Consider the following 16,710-nt stretch of genomic DNA (forward strand, 5'->3'; position numbering starts at 1 on the left):
GGAATGAGGTGAGCTCATTTTGCATATTACTGGTTTTCCTGAATTCAAGTATGGGTGCTGTAGAGTAATTTTTCCATGCATACTATTTCAAATTAATCTGTGACAGCAGGTCAGTCTTAGCTGGGCAGGAAGTCTCACTTATCTAACAGAAACTCCAAAGAATGTTAAAGGTGGAAGAATTTACCATTTAGAAAGGAATCACTAATTCCAGTTTCCTCCTCTGGCACAAAGGGTCAAAGAAACTTAAAACTATAGGCAACCAGAGCCTCAACTTTATTATTTCAAACTGTTTCCCCACCAAAGTAAATTTTTGTAATAGCACTTCTGAATCGTTACAAATCCACAGGAGAAAATCTCATTCATTTAATGTTCTTCAATATTTCCTTTAATCCATAAACTTTCCAATGGTGAGATTATAATGCACTAATATAAGGGGGCAAATCACAAACAACCAGGCCATCTGTCACAGTAATAAAGCCCAGTTTTCCATACCTGAAGTTTTGGATATACAAAACGATGGAGAACTGACTGGTAAAACTCAGGCTCTGTGTCTTTAAGTTTCATTGCCACTTAAATAAGGTGTAATGAACACTTTCATGCTATTTCAGGATTAAAACACTGGATACACATAACAGAAACATTGTTTTCACAAGCTCCTTAATATCTGCCAGCATCATTACCCTCTGACTCATGTAATGCAGCAGAATCACATGAGTGAAAGTCCTCATGTTGATTGTGAAAGAGACACCTGAACATCAATGTGATTCAACGGTTATTTTATCCAAAACAGTAGATTCCTTCCTTACAGCAGATCTCTCACTCCCTCATGATTTACCTGAATATCTGAGAATCACAATATTGCTCCTTTTCCTTCTAAGACACAATTTCAGTACTCTCAAGCCAAATATTTTATTTTTATAATTTTTATATAGATGATATACATATATACACAGTTTTTCCAGTGTCCTGTAACTAAAGTTAGAAAAGTGGCACAGTTGTTTCAGTGATACCTGTGGAACTTCTTTATTACATCATGTACATAAGTTTTCAAACTTTACTTAATTTTTGTATTTTAAATGAGGTTACTTCCCATTGAATCAGAGTATTTTTTACTACACACCCAGGAAATACGTAACCAAAAAACCAAACACTGTATTTTAATTTAGTTACTTGACCTCATCATAATCTGCGAGCAACTTTTGAAACTTGACTTGTACCACATGCAGCTATGTGTGTACACTACACAGCACCAAAGAACAACCCAGTTGTCCTATTTTATTTCCAAGAACTGGCTGATTACCAAGTAGCTTGAACTTAGCGACATACACAGCAGCCAGGAGAGAAGGAGGTCCTTTTCTCTGCTTCCCAGATTATCAGCTTGTGGAAAAGAAAAAAGGCATGTGAGAAGAGAGCAAGTCTTATTCCTCCATGTGTGTTGGGAATTGATTCATGAAAGCACTTCAGAATTTAAAAATATTTCCAAATAGTATGGAAATCTCATGTTCTCTGTTCAACTTTTGGGGGGGATGATGGAGAACAAGCATGAGTTACATTCAGAGTGATTTAGATACTCAGGAGCCTACAAATGTAACATACGTATGGGAAGCTCTGTAAGTATTACGGAAGAGATCTAGTAGATCCATTGGAGATGGAAGGAAAAATACACCAGCTGAGAAAGACTGCAGAGTATGAGATGCAGGAAAACTGAATACTAGAAAGAACTGGCTGGTCTTAAAATAAATTGGGATCTATTCAAATGTGCTCCGTGGTGCTCCTGTCATCATTTTTGACAAATTCTGAAACTATGTACAATGTGTTGTAAGGCTGTGATGTTCAGAATGATGTGATTAAAGACGTGGGGACAGAAACAGCCTTCAGGCCAAGGCTTATCTACTATATAATGTACATCTACATTACAAAAGCACATACAGGCAAGTATTCAAAAGAAAAAAAACAACACACCACCACCACCAACCACATTGCAAGGAATGACTCATCAATCATTCCTTATTAATTGTGATTCCACCTGAAATAATTGACTAACTTCAAGCCATAGCCATAACAACAATGTGCTACCTACAAAATTACATGAAAGCTCATAAAAATACTTACTTGACCAGTTACTAAAGTCCTGTTTTTTAAGAAGTTCCAGGAGAATTGCAGGAAAGTAAAGATTGGTAAGTTTCACACCACATAATGAAAGACTAATGAAAGCTACTTTTAGGAGTACATTTAGTATCATATATATACTGGAAAATCAGTGCATATTTTGTATGGAAGGTACTGTCTCAAAAATCTCCTGGAGTTCACTGAAAGATCAGTAAGCAAATACACATGAGAAATCAAACTGATACAGAGTTCCTGGACTTTCAACGGGCATTTTGTGCTCCTTATTAAAGGAGAATTGCTACAGGACAAGAGAAAAAATCCTCAGATGAGCTACCAAGTTAAAAGTAGGAAACAAAGAAATTAGCTTCACAGAAAGCTGTGCCAGCATATGGTGTCCAACATTAAAACAATCTGGAAAAGGGTGAAGAGTAAACTGTCAAGGTTTACTGGATGGTATCAAATTATTCAGGAAAGGCTAAACAAAAGGCTGACTGAAGAATTTCTCAAGGACTTCACAACAGTGAATAACTTGACAATAAACAACAGGTGAAGATCAGCATAAGCAAATGCAAAGTGATGCAGAGGGGAAAAATAAGATACTGTGAGTTGACTTAATATTCAGAAACAGGATGCTATGGTTATAGCTTTACAGCTGATCAAACTTTACACACCTCCTTCTCTGCACTAAGGACTTGTCAAAATGCAAGATAATATTAGGACAGATATAAAAAAGATGATCAGAAACAACCTACTGATGCTATCATAAATTCACAAGCACTCCTGTCTTGAGAAGAGCATGTAGATCTGAAAGTTCAAAGCAAATAAAAGGAAAAAGATTTTCCCACACAACAGAAGCTGATAGTTTACCCTGTTTCAAAATGCAACTGTACAGATTCAGAGAGGAAATCCATAAGGAGGTGGAAAGCTTGCAAAGACAGTCCAACTAGTAATGGGAGGGTATTCTGGGGAAATATCAGTGTTTATTACCCCGTGTTTTACTCTAAACGTCCATGACTGAGAGCTGTTGGAAACCTGGCTCACTCAGCACATCTAGTTGTAAATTATGTTCTTCTGAATACTTGATATTAGCAATACTGTTCAATCATGTATGTGGATGACTATATATGCAGCAGAATGGCATCTGCCTAACATTTAATAATGGTAATACTCATGATAATGATAATAATAATAAGTTAATAAACCAAGTAGACACCTGGAAAATACTACCATTTTGTTTACCTAAGAGAAAACTGCACAGCAGATAAGTGATCTTTTCTTAAAAGGAAAACCATCCCCTCCCTACAGCCCTCCCCAAACACTCAGCATTACCAGAGGATATTCAGCATTTTCAACTCTCAGCCACCATGCTTTGGAAAAAGTCACACAGTATCTCAGGTAAAGGCTGATACGTATTATATACTCCTAGTTCAAGGCGTATTCCAGCACATCTGCAAGGGACATTGCACATTCCCTCTTCACTTCTGATACCAGTGTAATTCATGATGTATTTTTAACCGCCTGTCTCAGCCACTTCTGTCTACCCAACAGAAAAATCTTCCTCCTTATGATACAGTATTAGCAAAAGGGGTTTAGGAAGGAGAACACAATCACAAAATCCACATGGATTAGCAGATGAGCAGTAATATAGAAACTACATGTAAAGACAAGCCTTCAGGTTCTTATTCTGGTTTACTCAAGAATAACCTGAACACAATCGGCTGGACATTTTTTTTATTATTTTTTTCCTCAACATTCATTCATTATCCTTATCTAGGACTTGATACCAGGCTACATGAAGCATTTATTCAATCCATTACAACTGTTCTTGTAGTACAAAAAATACAAAATTGCACACAAAAAATAAAATTTCTTTTTATATAAGAAACAGAACCAGAAAACTTGTTTAGAACTATTGTTTGTTGGACATTTTAAATATTAGTTTTATCATAATGTTCAAAGTCCAATTCTTCTGAACCAATAACTACACAAATTGAACATCAATTACACCAATTTGTGAATGAAAAATTAATAAATTCACATCTCAAAGAATACCATGTCTAAATTATTTACCTCCTTCTGATCAAGCTGCAGAGAAGATTTTATCAAATCACGGAGAGCAGTAAGTTGCTTCTTTTCTTCATCTTGTGTCTGCTTTATCTATGGGAAGAGATTGCCATATGCTTTCTGAATGCAATGTGAATTTTTTATGCATTCCAAAATACAATTTTAGACATCTTGAGCACAACTATTCTGTATTTCAGTAATATTTGGGTATATTTTATGTATTCACCACCTATGCATGCAGTACCTGAAAAGCAAGCTATAATGACTGTACAAACTCCACATGCTCATTTCTGTTATTTTTTAATGGTAACTAAATTAGCCACTGAAATATCAGTTAAATAACTCAAGTAAGCTTGACAGATAACTTAAGGAATGTAGATACAGTTTAAATTAGTCACAAATTGTAACAGAAAATGGGATTATTCTAATTCTGATTATATAAAAGTACTTGGCTGACAAGTAGAGCTTGGATTCCACATTATTATTTGCCTTCCTACTACGGTGCTATCATGAAGCAGTTAGTGACAGAAAAATGAAAGTGGTAGCTAAAATTGGTGCTTAATAATTTAGTCTGATTCAAACATTTTCTTTTAATGCAACATTAAATTAGTAGAAGAATGAAAATAATTTTTCCTAATAACTGTAAAAATAGAATACAAAGTTTAAAACAGTTCAGATGTTTTTTCTTCAATCTAGCTATATACAAAGTTTCAAAACATATTTTTCACTTGTAAGATACAAATGAAATATACACCCTTGTAGCAATATCTAAAATATATTAATATAAATAAAGCATTTCCATTTTTAGACATAAAACTTCTTATAAGTAAACTTACATTATATAAGTCAGCAGCCAACTTTTCAATATATTGTTTTAGTTTATCAGCTGTTTTCAAGCCATCTTGGAAGAAGCTATAACGAAAAATACCTGTGATTTATCAGGAATATATCTAATTCATAACATAAAGTAGACTTGCAGAGAAAAGAACAGCCAAACCAGTAAAACCTATCCAGCTCCTCCCATGTTCAGAAATAACAACAAAAAAAATTCTGTCCCAGTTTGAGCTGTTTTACTCTCAATCTAACCACAAAACAGCACAGCTCCCACATCCCTCTAATGTTATATACTTCAGAAAGGTCTGATAATTGCATTTCAGTCAAGAAATATTTAATATTATCTTGACAAATAAGCACTTCACATGATGAAGGGTTAGGTTATAGATAAACAGAAGCTTAACTTGTGAAGTATTCATTCTAAATTAGAAATCTGAAGGAAATAAATTTATATTCATCACTCTGAAGCTTCTTTGTTGTTGCTTCTTCGGGGGCTTTGTTTGTTTTTTGTGCATTTTTTTGTCTTGTTTTGTTTAAAACCCCTTCTCAGTAGTTTTGAAGTATGACTTTCAGCAGTGGAAACATACCATTGTGACTTTAACAAACATTAAGTTAGAGAGAATATGGCTTAGCTTATTTCATTACTGTTATTTAACATGTTTCCCCTTAGTAACTTTTAAAATCTCTTTCCTGTATTTAAGTAAAAACTCCTGTATGTTTGCCTCTGTACTTCTACTGATGACAAGGTCTCACCAGCTTCAGCTCAAGGAATTTCAAATAAATTACTGGTTTTCACAGTTTTAAAATTTGCAGAAGAACTAAAAACTATTAATTAAAATAAACACGTTATTTCTAAAACTAGATCTATCCCTCAAGAATTAAAATTAATTTTGTACACAACATGCAGGGCTTTCCCTTGCCCTCTTTCTCCATCACTCCTCTGCCCCACTCACTCTCATACTCTACTGAAAGGCAACATGACATGTTGTCTACTGAAAGACAACAGCATGAAAAGATGAAGTTGCAGACACTGGGCAGATTACAACTATGATAAAAATTCCTGATGTAACCAAAACAAACTGAAAAAAAAGGGAAACACTTCTGTAAAAAAAGGAAATTTTAGCTGAAGCTTAAAAGCATCACACTTACTTGCACTGTGCATGATAATACTTAATAAGGTTCTGCAGAAGGTCCACACCTTTTTTTGTCTTGATTTCATTAACCTTAATAAGATACTGTATAGAAAGTGAAAAAAAAACCATTGATAGTCATGCCTCACAACCTTCAACGGTTTTAAATCAATAAAACATTATTTACCCAATGACTTCTCTCTACCATTCCACCACAGTTAAGCAAAATGTAAAACAGAGAAGTTTATTTGGCCATTCCTAAAAAATTCAAACACCTCAAAACCTAAAACAAATCACTGAAAAAGTCTCATATTTTCCAATTGTCTGAAGATTTCCCTTCTGCAATACTACTGCAGTAATTAATGAAACATGCTAAAGTCATACATTCTATGCAATCACCACTATAATGGAATAAAGGGAACTATTAATAAAAAAAAGCAGCTTTATTGAATTAACGTATCACTATATTTGATCATGCTATTGAAAGATTTAGAAGGCTGCAGAACACACGTTGGAAGAAAGATATTAAAAGAACTGAAAAAAATAATAAATATTTCCATAGTATATTTTCAGCTCAAGAATCTTAGCATAATAATTTAAAAACAAAGAAAAGAAATAAAACAAAAGGAAGCCATGTTTTGTAGAATTGCTAAAGTAATTATCTTTATATTGCTATACTATGTGACACTGAAATGATTTCCTTCCTCCACCTCCATAAAATGAAGTAGATTTCACCACATTTAAGTAAGGCCCACAGGGTACCTTTAAGTTAGTGTCATAATTAAAGGCTGAAACTTGTTTCTTACTTCACACATCTGTAGCTGAAATAGTCGTCTTTCTTTCTCCATTTCCTCTGCTATCTCAGCTCCTGTTATTTCAGTTCTTATCATCCCATGCTGTTTTGCATGTTCTCTTTTCTCCTTCTCAATTTTTGTGCTGAAATTATAATAAGAAAATATTTTAGAAAATTCATTCTATCATGTGATCTAGTATTACTTAAATAAACAACAACGAAAACCAAAAAATACTAAAGAAGCCATTCTGAAGATTAGCTCCTCTACAACACCAAATCCTACATATTTTTAAGTGTCCAGAAGTAACGCAGTCATGAAGCTGCCCTTCCTTCCTTTCATCCTTTCACCTTTTTCTTTAGTTTGCATGCTACTTGGGGAAAAAATTTAAACATCTCATTCTTTTCATATGACGTGCTCCAAAGCCTTCATTTGTGTACACTGCAGTGTAAAGCATCCATGTAGGAAACCTCTGACTGGGCAGAAAAAAAGGCAGAATATCTTAAATCAAATATGTTCCATGCTTGTAAGGCTGGAATTAAGAAAAACATAACATGACTTCCAGTCACCAAATTTTCAGAGAAACCAAGCACTGTAGTTCTGAAATACTGAAATGCAAATATGGAAAAAAGAGGCCATTCCAAGACTTTAATTAGAGCTTTGCAATGTGACTGTCCTTGTATATCTACTCTGCAGACTAAATGGACACTCCATTTAAGCAATGGACACTCCTATCTAAGCAAACTTAAAATTTCCAATACAGAGTAGACAAATCTAAACAATTTTCTGGTTTCCTCTTTTAAAAGGATAATCTTTCTTCTCTAGCAGCCTATTTGAGAAAAATAAGACTGAATCTGTACTTCTGTACAACAGGTGACAAAATGCTGTGTGTTTATTAGACTGGTACTCCTTGCCAGGGAAAAAAAAATAAAAGGGATGAATTTATTTGGTTTTGAAGTCTGCTTTTCTCCAGGTAAGAAAGGCATAATGTTTACATGAAGAAAAAAGCACTTTTCGGCACCACGCCTATAATCTTGACTTGGTATTTGATCTTGAACCAATTCCAGGAAACGGGGTTCTCTGAGAAATCTAAGGAACATCATCTTGGTCTTAATAAGTCCAAGTGAAATTTGCTCACAAGAGAAGAAAAAAATTAACACAACAACACGCATCTTTCTGTAAACTTTGCAAATTCCAAATAGAATTCCACAGATGCTTCCATGTATTAAGTCTTTATGAGATACTTCTGTCTCCTAAGTGCTGTTTAATGGCATTTGGTATAAATGGGCTCGCAAATATATCCCTGATACTAATTTACTGTCTATAGAAAACTAGTCAGTATTTTTGCAAAATACTCAGTATCTCTAAGAACTAAGTTACTAAAAAGGAGCAAAAAACCAATTGTGCATGTAAATCTGACCACGCAACTGAGTAATTCTGTGATTTTGGGACAAAAATTTGCTTTTTTCCTTAGATTAGTAATAACCTCATATCCAGGTGAGTTGTTTAAAAGGTTTTAAAATTCTAATGAATTTTGAAGGGAAAAGTTACTATATGTAGCTAAGAAAATTATGCTGATAAGAAATGTTTCAGTAGTTCTTAGCAGTGTTTTTCTCTCATGTTTTTTTTCTCCTTCTGGTTAGACATAAATGAAATAAAGCTAATAACAGGATTTAAAAGGGGAACAAATGAAAGGATACAAAAAATGAATTAATTGACAGATCTTAATTTCTGATAAAGCAACAGCCTATCACTTCCTTGAGAGCATTCTCAACTATCCCAATAATACTTCTGCAGCTATAACAGTTCCTGTTTCTAGCCATCTATTTTTAAGTCATTCTTTACCCACAGAAGACAGGTAGAGCAAGAAAATATTTTTAAACCTCAGATACTTTAGGAGTCATAGCAACTGCACTAAAATCTCAAAAACATAGTTTTGCAACACAGCACAACATACAAATCTCAAATTTTACTATCTTTATGTATAGAGTTAAAAGACTGTATGAATGCCATGTGAAAATTCCACAATTTACTTTCCAATGTTCAGGACCTAAGCATTAAGTATCTTCTGCACATTAAAGAAACACTGGGAAATTATTTAACTACTTCTCAGAGAAAATAAAAACATTTTATTTCTATTAGTGCAGAAGAGAGATCCACAGAAGAGACACCTTGCTTATGTTCACCTTTATTATCTGCAGACGCATTACTTAGTTTGGGACCAAAATGAGAAAGGAAAAAGAAAAAAATGGAGAAAAATACTTACAATTTGGTTTCATAATCCTTCCAGGCTTTATCAAAAGGCTTTTTGAGGTCCTTAGGAAACAGAAAATTTGCTTAGTACATGTTTAAAACTTTGAAAATGGCAGTAAAAAAAAGCTTTTCCTTTAAAAAACTTTTCAGGCAGCAGGTGGAAAAAAATAGTGTTTTTTTCATCTTGTAAATGATTACTTTCCTGTGTACCTTAAGACAGGAATTTACAATTCAATTCTAATGAAGGATCACAGTCATACCAACTTTTAATTTATTCTTTCAACTACATACAGAATATCAATAGATGTCAACATAAGAAATAATCTCATGAGTGAATGGAAAACAGACACAAGACTGTTGAATTTAAAAACATTTCCCTAAATAAAAAGCTAGTTTTCAATACTTACCCCTTTAACACCTTTTAAGTCTCCTTTTAAGAGAGAATCCAGAGTGAAAATAACATTGTGGCTTAAACCCTGGAGCTAAAAAGAAAAAAATAATTATACTAGTATCAACCAAAAGATGTATTATTATCTTATCAAGATACTGCCAACAAGTCTTTTAGCTTCACTAATGATTGATAGAATGGTTTGGGTTGGAAGGGACCTCAAAGAACATTTAGTTCCAACCACCCTGCCATATGCAGGGCACCTCCCACTAGACCAGGTTGCTCCCAGGCCCATCCAACCTAGTCTTGAACACTTCCAGGAACGGGGCAGCCACAACTTCCCTGGGAAACCTGTGCCAATGTCTCACCACCCTCACAGTAAAGAAATCCTAAAAAGCACCCTTCTTGAACTTGATGTGCATTATCCTCTGGAAAGCACTGGGGTCTCAGTATGGCAGAGGGGAAGGTGGTTCTTTTGAATGCAGGTTATTCTACAGCTACTTAATTACCAGCTGATAGCGTGTCAGCCACCCAAATTATTTTATTTTTGGACAGTTTGCAGGCAATATAAGTCACAATTACTCTTAGCATGAGATGGATTTAAACTCAGAAAAACCACAACCTTTTATCTTCATGTTTAAGATATCTTGACAACAGTTTCATGTGCCAACATTTTAAATTTTTTAAATCCACAAAATCTTATGTTCAAAATATACTCAAGGAAAGATGAGGGCAACCACCAGAACATCTTGAACTACAGACTCAAATAATAACATGAACACAGAGCAGTGGTTCTTCATGGCTTAAAAGATGAAGATCTGAGAGGGGATTTTCTCCTTAATCACACCAACATAATTAATGCAGAAATATTAATCTTTTATGAAACAAAAAAGGCAACTCATCACTTGCAGGGATTAAACCCCCAAAGTTTTTTTCTTTATCTGGTTTTACTGAAGGAATTTATAGTGGATACTCTAAGCTTTGACTCTATTAAAGAGTGAGGTTCTGTTTCTCCTTCTTCTTAGCTTAAACATTTGCACATTCCCCCCAGTATTATTTCATAACAGAAGTAAAAGGAGCCAGGGAATTTGTAGAGGATTATGTCTTTTCACAATCTGCCCTCTATTGGCTTTTTATCTCATTACATCACAACTAACAACTCCCTGGCAATGTCTATTTTTTATAGTGATTAAGGCAATACCTGCTTTATCAATATACTAATTAAAGAAAAGGTACTATTGTTTCCATTCTCAACCATTTAAATCAGCTGCCACCTAACTACCTTAACTGAAGTTCCTATCATATAAGAATTTTGAGAAAAAAATATCCAAAATACTTCAATCTCAGACTAGTTCATAAAAACAGAACACATTTCTGTGATATGGGTGGATATGGCAGACTTAAAGCAGTAATCAGGGCAGATATAAACAACAGCACAGTACTGTAGCTTTCTTTGGTTTTTCAAAGCAAATCCATTAAGGATAACCAATTCAAGGCATTAATACCTGGCTTGAAATTACTGAACAGCAGCCAGCTACGATGTCAGCTAGGAAAAAAAACACACCACCTAAATAAATATAGCCAGTATGGTAAGTTTTTGGAACAACTTAATCCATTGTTGAAGACTCGATTAAACAATAGTCCAAATTAATTAGAAATACGTCTGATAACAAAGTTAAATAGTCTCACATCTAGAACAAAATAAAGAAAAAAACCTAACAGATGGAAATACATGTGATAATTTGGGAAGGAGGGATGTGAAGAGAAGACGAATTGTCCAAACAGGTTAGCTGAGGACATTCACAGGAAAGGGAAGAGGGGAAAAAAGCTCAGGCTTTAACCATTTGGAAAAAAAGCCAAGCACCATGCAAAATTAAAAAAAGTAATCTGCAAGTGCTGCAAATGTTCTTCCAAAAGCTGATCTAGATCAATTTAAAGATATTGGCACACTTGGTTTCACATATGCAGATCTTCATACTGCTTTTTAATGCACTATTATAATGAATCACTGTATAAAGAATGAAACCTGGAACAGGAAAGAAGGCAGAAGTAGTAAAAAGCAGAAAAATCTATTGTCGTGGGACACTCAAGATTTTGCTGAAAATGCAGAGCAGTGGTGACAATGGCCAAGCACAATGTAATTACCCTTACCATGTGTTACAGATGTGCTCACTGTGTCTCATTCTTATAATCTTTAAAAAGAAAACAGTCAGAAACTTATGCTGTTTTGAATTTCAGATTTTATATTTAGTGATAACATCAATAGTTTTTAGTAAAATTTGCATAGAATCTTTTTTTTTTTTGTTAAAATTATTAATGGACACGCTTTTATTCTTGACCTTATCTGCAGAACAATAATTTCAAGATTATTTCCAAAAGTCGCATATGTAATACAAGTTGCTGGCTTTACTTCATAGTAAGTGACCAAAGAAAGTGAAGATCACTTTCAAAGTGATCACTCCATAATTCCTTCACACAGAAGAAAATAAGTTATTTTGTACCCTCCTTCTCTTGAAAGATGCATATCACAATTAATAGGAAAATATTTGATGAATAATAATTAAATTTAAAAATATTTAATAAAATCAGAATGAAGAGTATTTTTTGTTCCCTTCTGTGTAGCTCCATTCCTTATTCATCTTCCAGTCTTTAAAGACCATTCATCATTTTGCTGTAAAGTTATTTAATAAGGCAGCAATAATCTCCTCCATGAAAAAAAAAAAATATAAAAAAAATAAAAAAGCCTATTAGCTAGCCATTAATCTCAATACCTATTGCCAGTTTTTCAATTCATTTTATTAACATAAGCTTCAGCACCTACTGTGGGGCTTTATCCATGACATTATACAGTCCTCCTCTCAATTATTTTTTCACTGGATCTCAACTTCTATTTCAGTATTATAAAAATATTTTTCTCTCATTGCAATTAATCAGACTGATGCTTAAAAACACCAGTGTGTCACCAAAGCAGAATTGTCTATCTTGAATAGAAGAAAGGTGAAAAATCAGTGTTCTTAAAATGCTGATACAGCAATAATCTTGTTATCTCCTTGAGACTGCTGAATGGGGGGATACCCTATTTTAAATCCTGCCAACAAGGAATTTAAATAGATAATGCTTCGTAGCCTAGCTGAAATAATATCATGTTGTTCTGAATGAGTGTGGCTTCCCAATTACCTTCCTCTCAATCAGAGCTACTTTAAATAAATACATCATCTTCCACCTCCAGTTGAAAAGTTAAAAATTTCTGTGGAAGTCCTGCAAGGAATGATGTGGTCCAGACAGCATCCAACAAACTAGAGTACCACTCCCAAACTGTCCTCAAACTGTACTTTAAAACACATTTTAGAGTGCTTATTTTTAATTGTGTGCTACAGTAAGTTTAAAATAGGCCAAAATCACCCAGAATGAGAGAAGTCTTTAGAGGAAAGCAGGTCCCTCATGTGTTTTCTGGTCTTTAAAACTGCGAACACTGAAACAAAGGATGATCCAGGCAACAGGCCAGAGCAAGCCTCTTACAAAAGCAAGCTTCGTGAGGATAAATGTGATCACCCTTAGATAACTGAGTTGGTGATGACACACAGGTCAGACTCAGAAGGCAGAAATTAGCAGAAGCATGAGACGTCAGAAGTGATACCCCAGGACCTCTGCAGTTTATATGAGGTGTTTATAAGTGAGTCTCAGCTGAGTTCAGAGTCAGGTGAGAATATCTGCTGATACTAAGCTATTCTGGGTAGTAGAGGAAAAGGCTGGTATGAAGAATTGCATAAGAAGCTTGTAACACCACTGAGAGAGTGAAATTAAAAATTGAAGTCTATGCTGAAAAATGTGATGCATAAAGAGAAAAAAACCTGCATACAGAATTATGCTTATGAAACCACAAACATCAAGAAAAATGTCTCAAGTAAAAAAAATACCTTGAAGTTAACAACATAGAATCCCTTGAAAACATCAAGCTCAGTGGTCAGTAATCATAAAGCAATCAGCCTTCAGAAAAGGAAGTAATAAATGGAAACATCTTCACATTTTGTCCCCCCTTATTTTAGAAAAGGGCACAAGGGTACTAAGAGAAGATACAGAAAGGACCAATAAAGACTACGTAAGTTACAAAATAACAGCCTCAGCTAGAGAAATAACAGATTAAGGGAAAGCAAGAATGAAAACTATCTTAAATCCCTGGGAAAAATAGGGAAATTCTTCTTATTTTTTTTAAGACAGAAGAATCAGGGAACAATAAATGAAAGGATCCAGTTCAAAAGAAATAGAATTGATATATCGGAGACAGCAGTTCATTCTGGTGCTCTGGAGGAATCCACCATGGTCTGTCAAGCACAGCATACATTCAAGAAATCCTTAGACAAATTTGTGGAAGAAATACCTAACTAAGAAGGACTACAGAGCAAAACATGCTGTCTCCAGCTCCAGCATCTCTCAGCTGGAGACTGTTTTCTTGACCACAGTACAGAAGTTATCCCCATATGTTTGCTCTCTTCCTAAACACTTCCCTAAAGATTCACTCTTCAGCAACTCTCAAAGCCAGGGTACTGGCTACACAGACCTTTGGTGTGATCTAAAGCAGCTGTGCTTGTGCTAGGGACTCTAGTAAAGAAAGCCTGTAATATTGCTTATACTTTACACACCAAAAAGCTTGGGGATAAGCCCAGCTATAAGAAAAACAGAAAGCTGAAGCTACCACTTCCTAAAAACAACAGCTTTCAAACCTATGAAACATAATTTGACAAGAAATGCGGCTTAGTTATTTTCAGCATTCAAAGATATTTTGCTATGACTACACTTTTATTATCCAGCTTTCAGAAATAAAAGGCTGAAGATGAACTTGAAATTAAACAAAACTTTAAACCACATTCATAAGCCTAACATCTAAGCAATGGATGCTATGTATTCCACAGAGAGAACTGACTACTAACACCACTGAAGCACACTCCCCAATAATTATTATTCTTCCAGAAAGGGAAAGTTTCTCTTTGTGAGGTAAGACAGAAATAGCTAGTAGTATTGGATTCTTAACCAGAATAATGTAAAATCAGAGAATTACTTAAAATAAGGTCCACAGGAAGAGTTATATAACATCACCAATCACTTGAAAATTATGCCTCAAGTGATGTCTCAACACTTAGATTTTTCTTAATTGCCAATTAGCAATCACACAGAGTGAGGGTCAAGTAACACACCCTGTGGAGATAACCTCTGTAGAAATTCTGTTGGTTTTTGGAAAAAAAAATATGAAAGTATCTCTAAAATTATCATCCGGATCGTGCAGCTGTTGTACTGTATTTTGGAAAAACTAAAATAGTAAGAAAGTTTGAATCTCCTCACCAGGTTCTTCAGCAGCGTTGATAATTCTTTAGTAAGTGTGGAAAATTTTACAAAAGCTGTGCCAAGATCTGGATTATCCCGACTTAAAAAATTACTTCCAAATTTATCTAGCACTTGTGCATAGTTTTCTTCATTTTGAACATGATCTGCAAAAAAAAAATAAATTACAAGTCAGAAAGCTTCTTTCTTGTAGACAGATAATTATTTCAAGCTTCTATTTTGCAATATAGTGACAAACCAACTGACAAAATACTTTCAAAAGAGCCACAAATTAATGCCTTTACTGTATATTACAATCATGTTATTAAAAATAATTATTTAGCAAATAGAAATATATATGCTTTTCTTAAGCCAGTGAGTTGATTGGAACACATAAATGAAAAAAGCTCTGCAGTTATTAATAAAGAAATAAAATCAATAAAAGATCTATCAATATAAATATGTGTGCTCATTTTCTAAACAACATAAGAATTTGTAATTGTTTAACTGTAACACAAACTTTTTAAATTGTAATGTAGGACAATTCTACAGAATAAATAAGTCACCAGTATTAGATATACAACTAAGGGAACAAGTTTGAATCAGACTGCAAGTTTAAAAGAAGAAACATCTTACAGAACAAGACTCCCTCCACTTGTTCTGTAAAATAGAGCTTGGCTACAGAATGGGATGTATGTTGGTTCACAGCCAAATATGTGTTTCAATAGATTTAATGGTAAACTGGATGTACAGACAGGTCACAACCAAGAGGGTGAAACTGCAGTCAGAGAAAGTTTAATCCTTAACTCAAAAATGGAAGTAATTCTGCATTACAGACCATTGTGACTGAATTTATTTTCCCGCTTCTATTAGTTTCTCTTCTGGCATCCACTTCCATTTTGTTTTTTTTTTACTTCTATTCTAGCATCTTTAAATAGAAAATTTACCACTAGAGCCTTTGGGACACTTTATCACCTCCATCTCTCTTACAGGAATATTCTTAGTATTAATTAAATCAATATTTCACTTTAATGCATTTCCTAGTCATGCTGGTTTTTTCTGTAAGCCACAAACACAAAACCACAGATCTATTCCAACTACAACAAGGTCTGTGCAATGAAAGGGAGGGAGGAAAGGGAGAACAGTTGCCAATAGGTACCATGTTTTTCCCCCAAAAGACCTGCAAGTTTTATTTTCTTCAAATTGTTGTGTTGCCTTAGGCTGTTTGAATTACACAGAAGGTGTGTGAAAGGGAACTCTAAACTAGATATCAAAAAAGACACTTTCCAACAAGGCTTGTAGATGAAGTCCCACAATGCATGAATCTACCTTGACACTAACTAAGAGCTGATGAAGAGTCAGCTAATAACATTTCTAAGGTATTAGGGGTATTCAAAACAACAGTGCACCAAAGCTCCAACAAAAAGAAAAACATTTAGAAGACAAAAAAATTAACAGCAGAAAACAATCCCAATGCTTGTTTACCAAAATCAAACCCCACACATCAGACAAGTTACATTTTGAAGTCAGACATTAACAGCGAGGCTTTCAAACGGCCAAATATTTAATCCTATGTTAATATGGAGCTGTAACTCAAATGGTATGCTTTTAGTAGCAGTAAAATTGGTCCAAAAGCATATGTTTTAATGAAATAGCTTAGCATTAAAACCAAGGTAACCACTATATAATAATAAAATATGCATTTTGTTTTGATATGAAATCTGTTGCGTAAGTATACACAGAAGACTATCTCAGAAGGAGCTTTGTCTATGCAGTTTCGAGCTTATAAAGCTTAGATGTACCCTACTTTTCTGAAGAAAAAGGA

The 16,710-nt window shown here is 34.3% G+C and overlaps 1 protein-coding gene across 5 annotated transcripts in view; it reads right to left on the reverse strand.

Annotated features, from left to right (window-relative positions):
• The window catches only part of ASAP1 (ArfGAP with SH3 domain, ankyrin repeat and PH domain 1), a 156,174-nt gene that overhangs the window by 51,797 nt on the left and 87,667 nt on the right, over window positions 1–16,710 (reverse strand). For all 5 annotated transcript variants that reach the window (XM_051611203.1, XM_051611200.1, XM_051611199.1 and 2 more), the window contains 7 exons: window positions 14,907–15,052; window positions 9,589–9,663; window positions 9,195–9,244; window positions 6,944–7,073; window positions 6,157–6,242; window positions 5,010–5,085; window positions 4,180–4,266 (listed from right to left, as the gene is read on the reverse strand). In XM_051611203.1, coding sequence (XP_051467163.1) covers window positions 4,180–4,266; window positions 5,010–5,085; window positions 6,157–6,242; window positions 6,944–7,073; window positions 9,195–9,244; window positions 9,589–9,663; window positions 14,907–15,052 — 650 coding nt within the window. The remainder of the gene's footprint in view (window positions 1–4,179; window positions 4,267–5,009; window positions 5,086–6,156; window positions 6,243–6,943; window positions 7,074–9,194; window positions 9,245–9,588; window positions 9,664–14,906; window positions 15,053–16,710) is intronic.

The sequence above is a fragment of the Apus apus genome, chromosome 2 (assembly GCF_020740795.1).
Source record: "Apus apus isolate bApuApu2 chromosome 2, bApuApu2.pri.cur, whole genome shotgun sequence".
NCBI classification, from domain to species: domain Eukaryota; kingdom Metazoa; phylum Chordata; class Aves; order Apodiformes; family Apodidae; genus Apus; species Apus apus.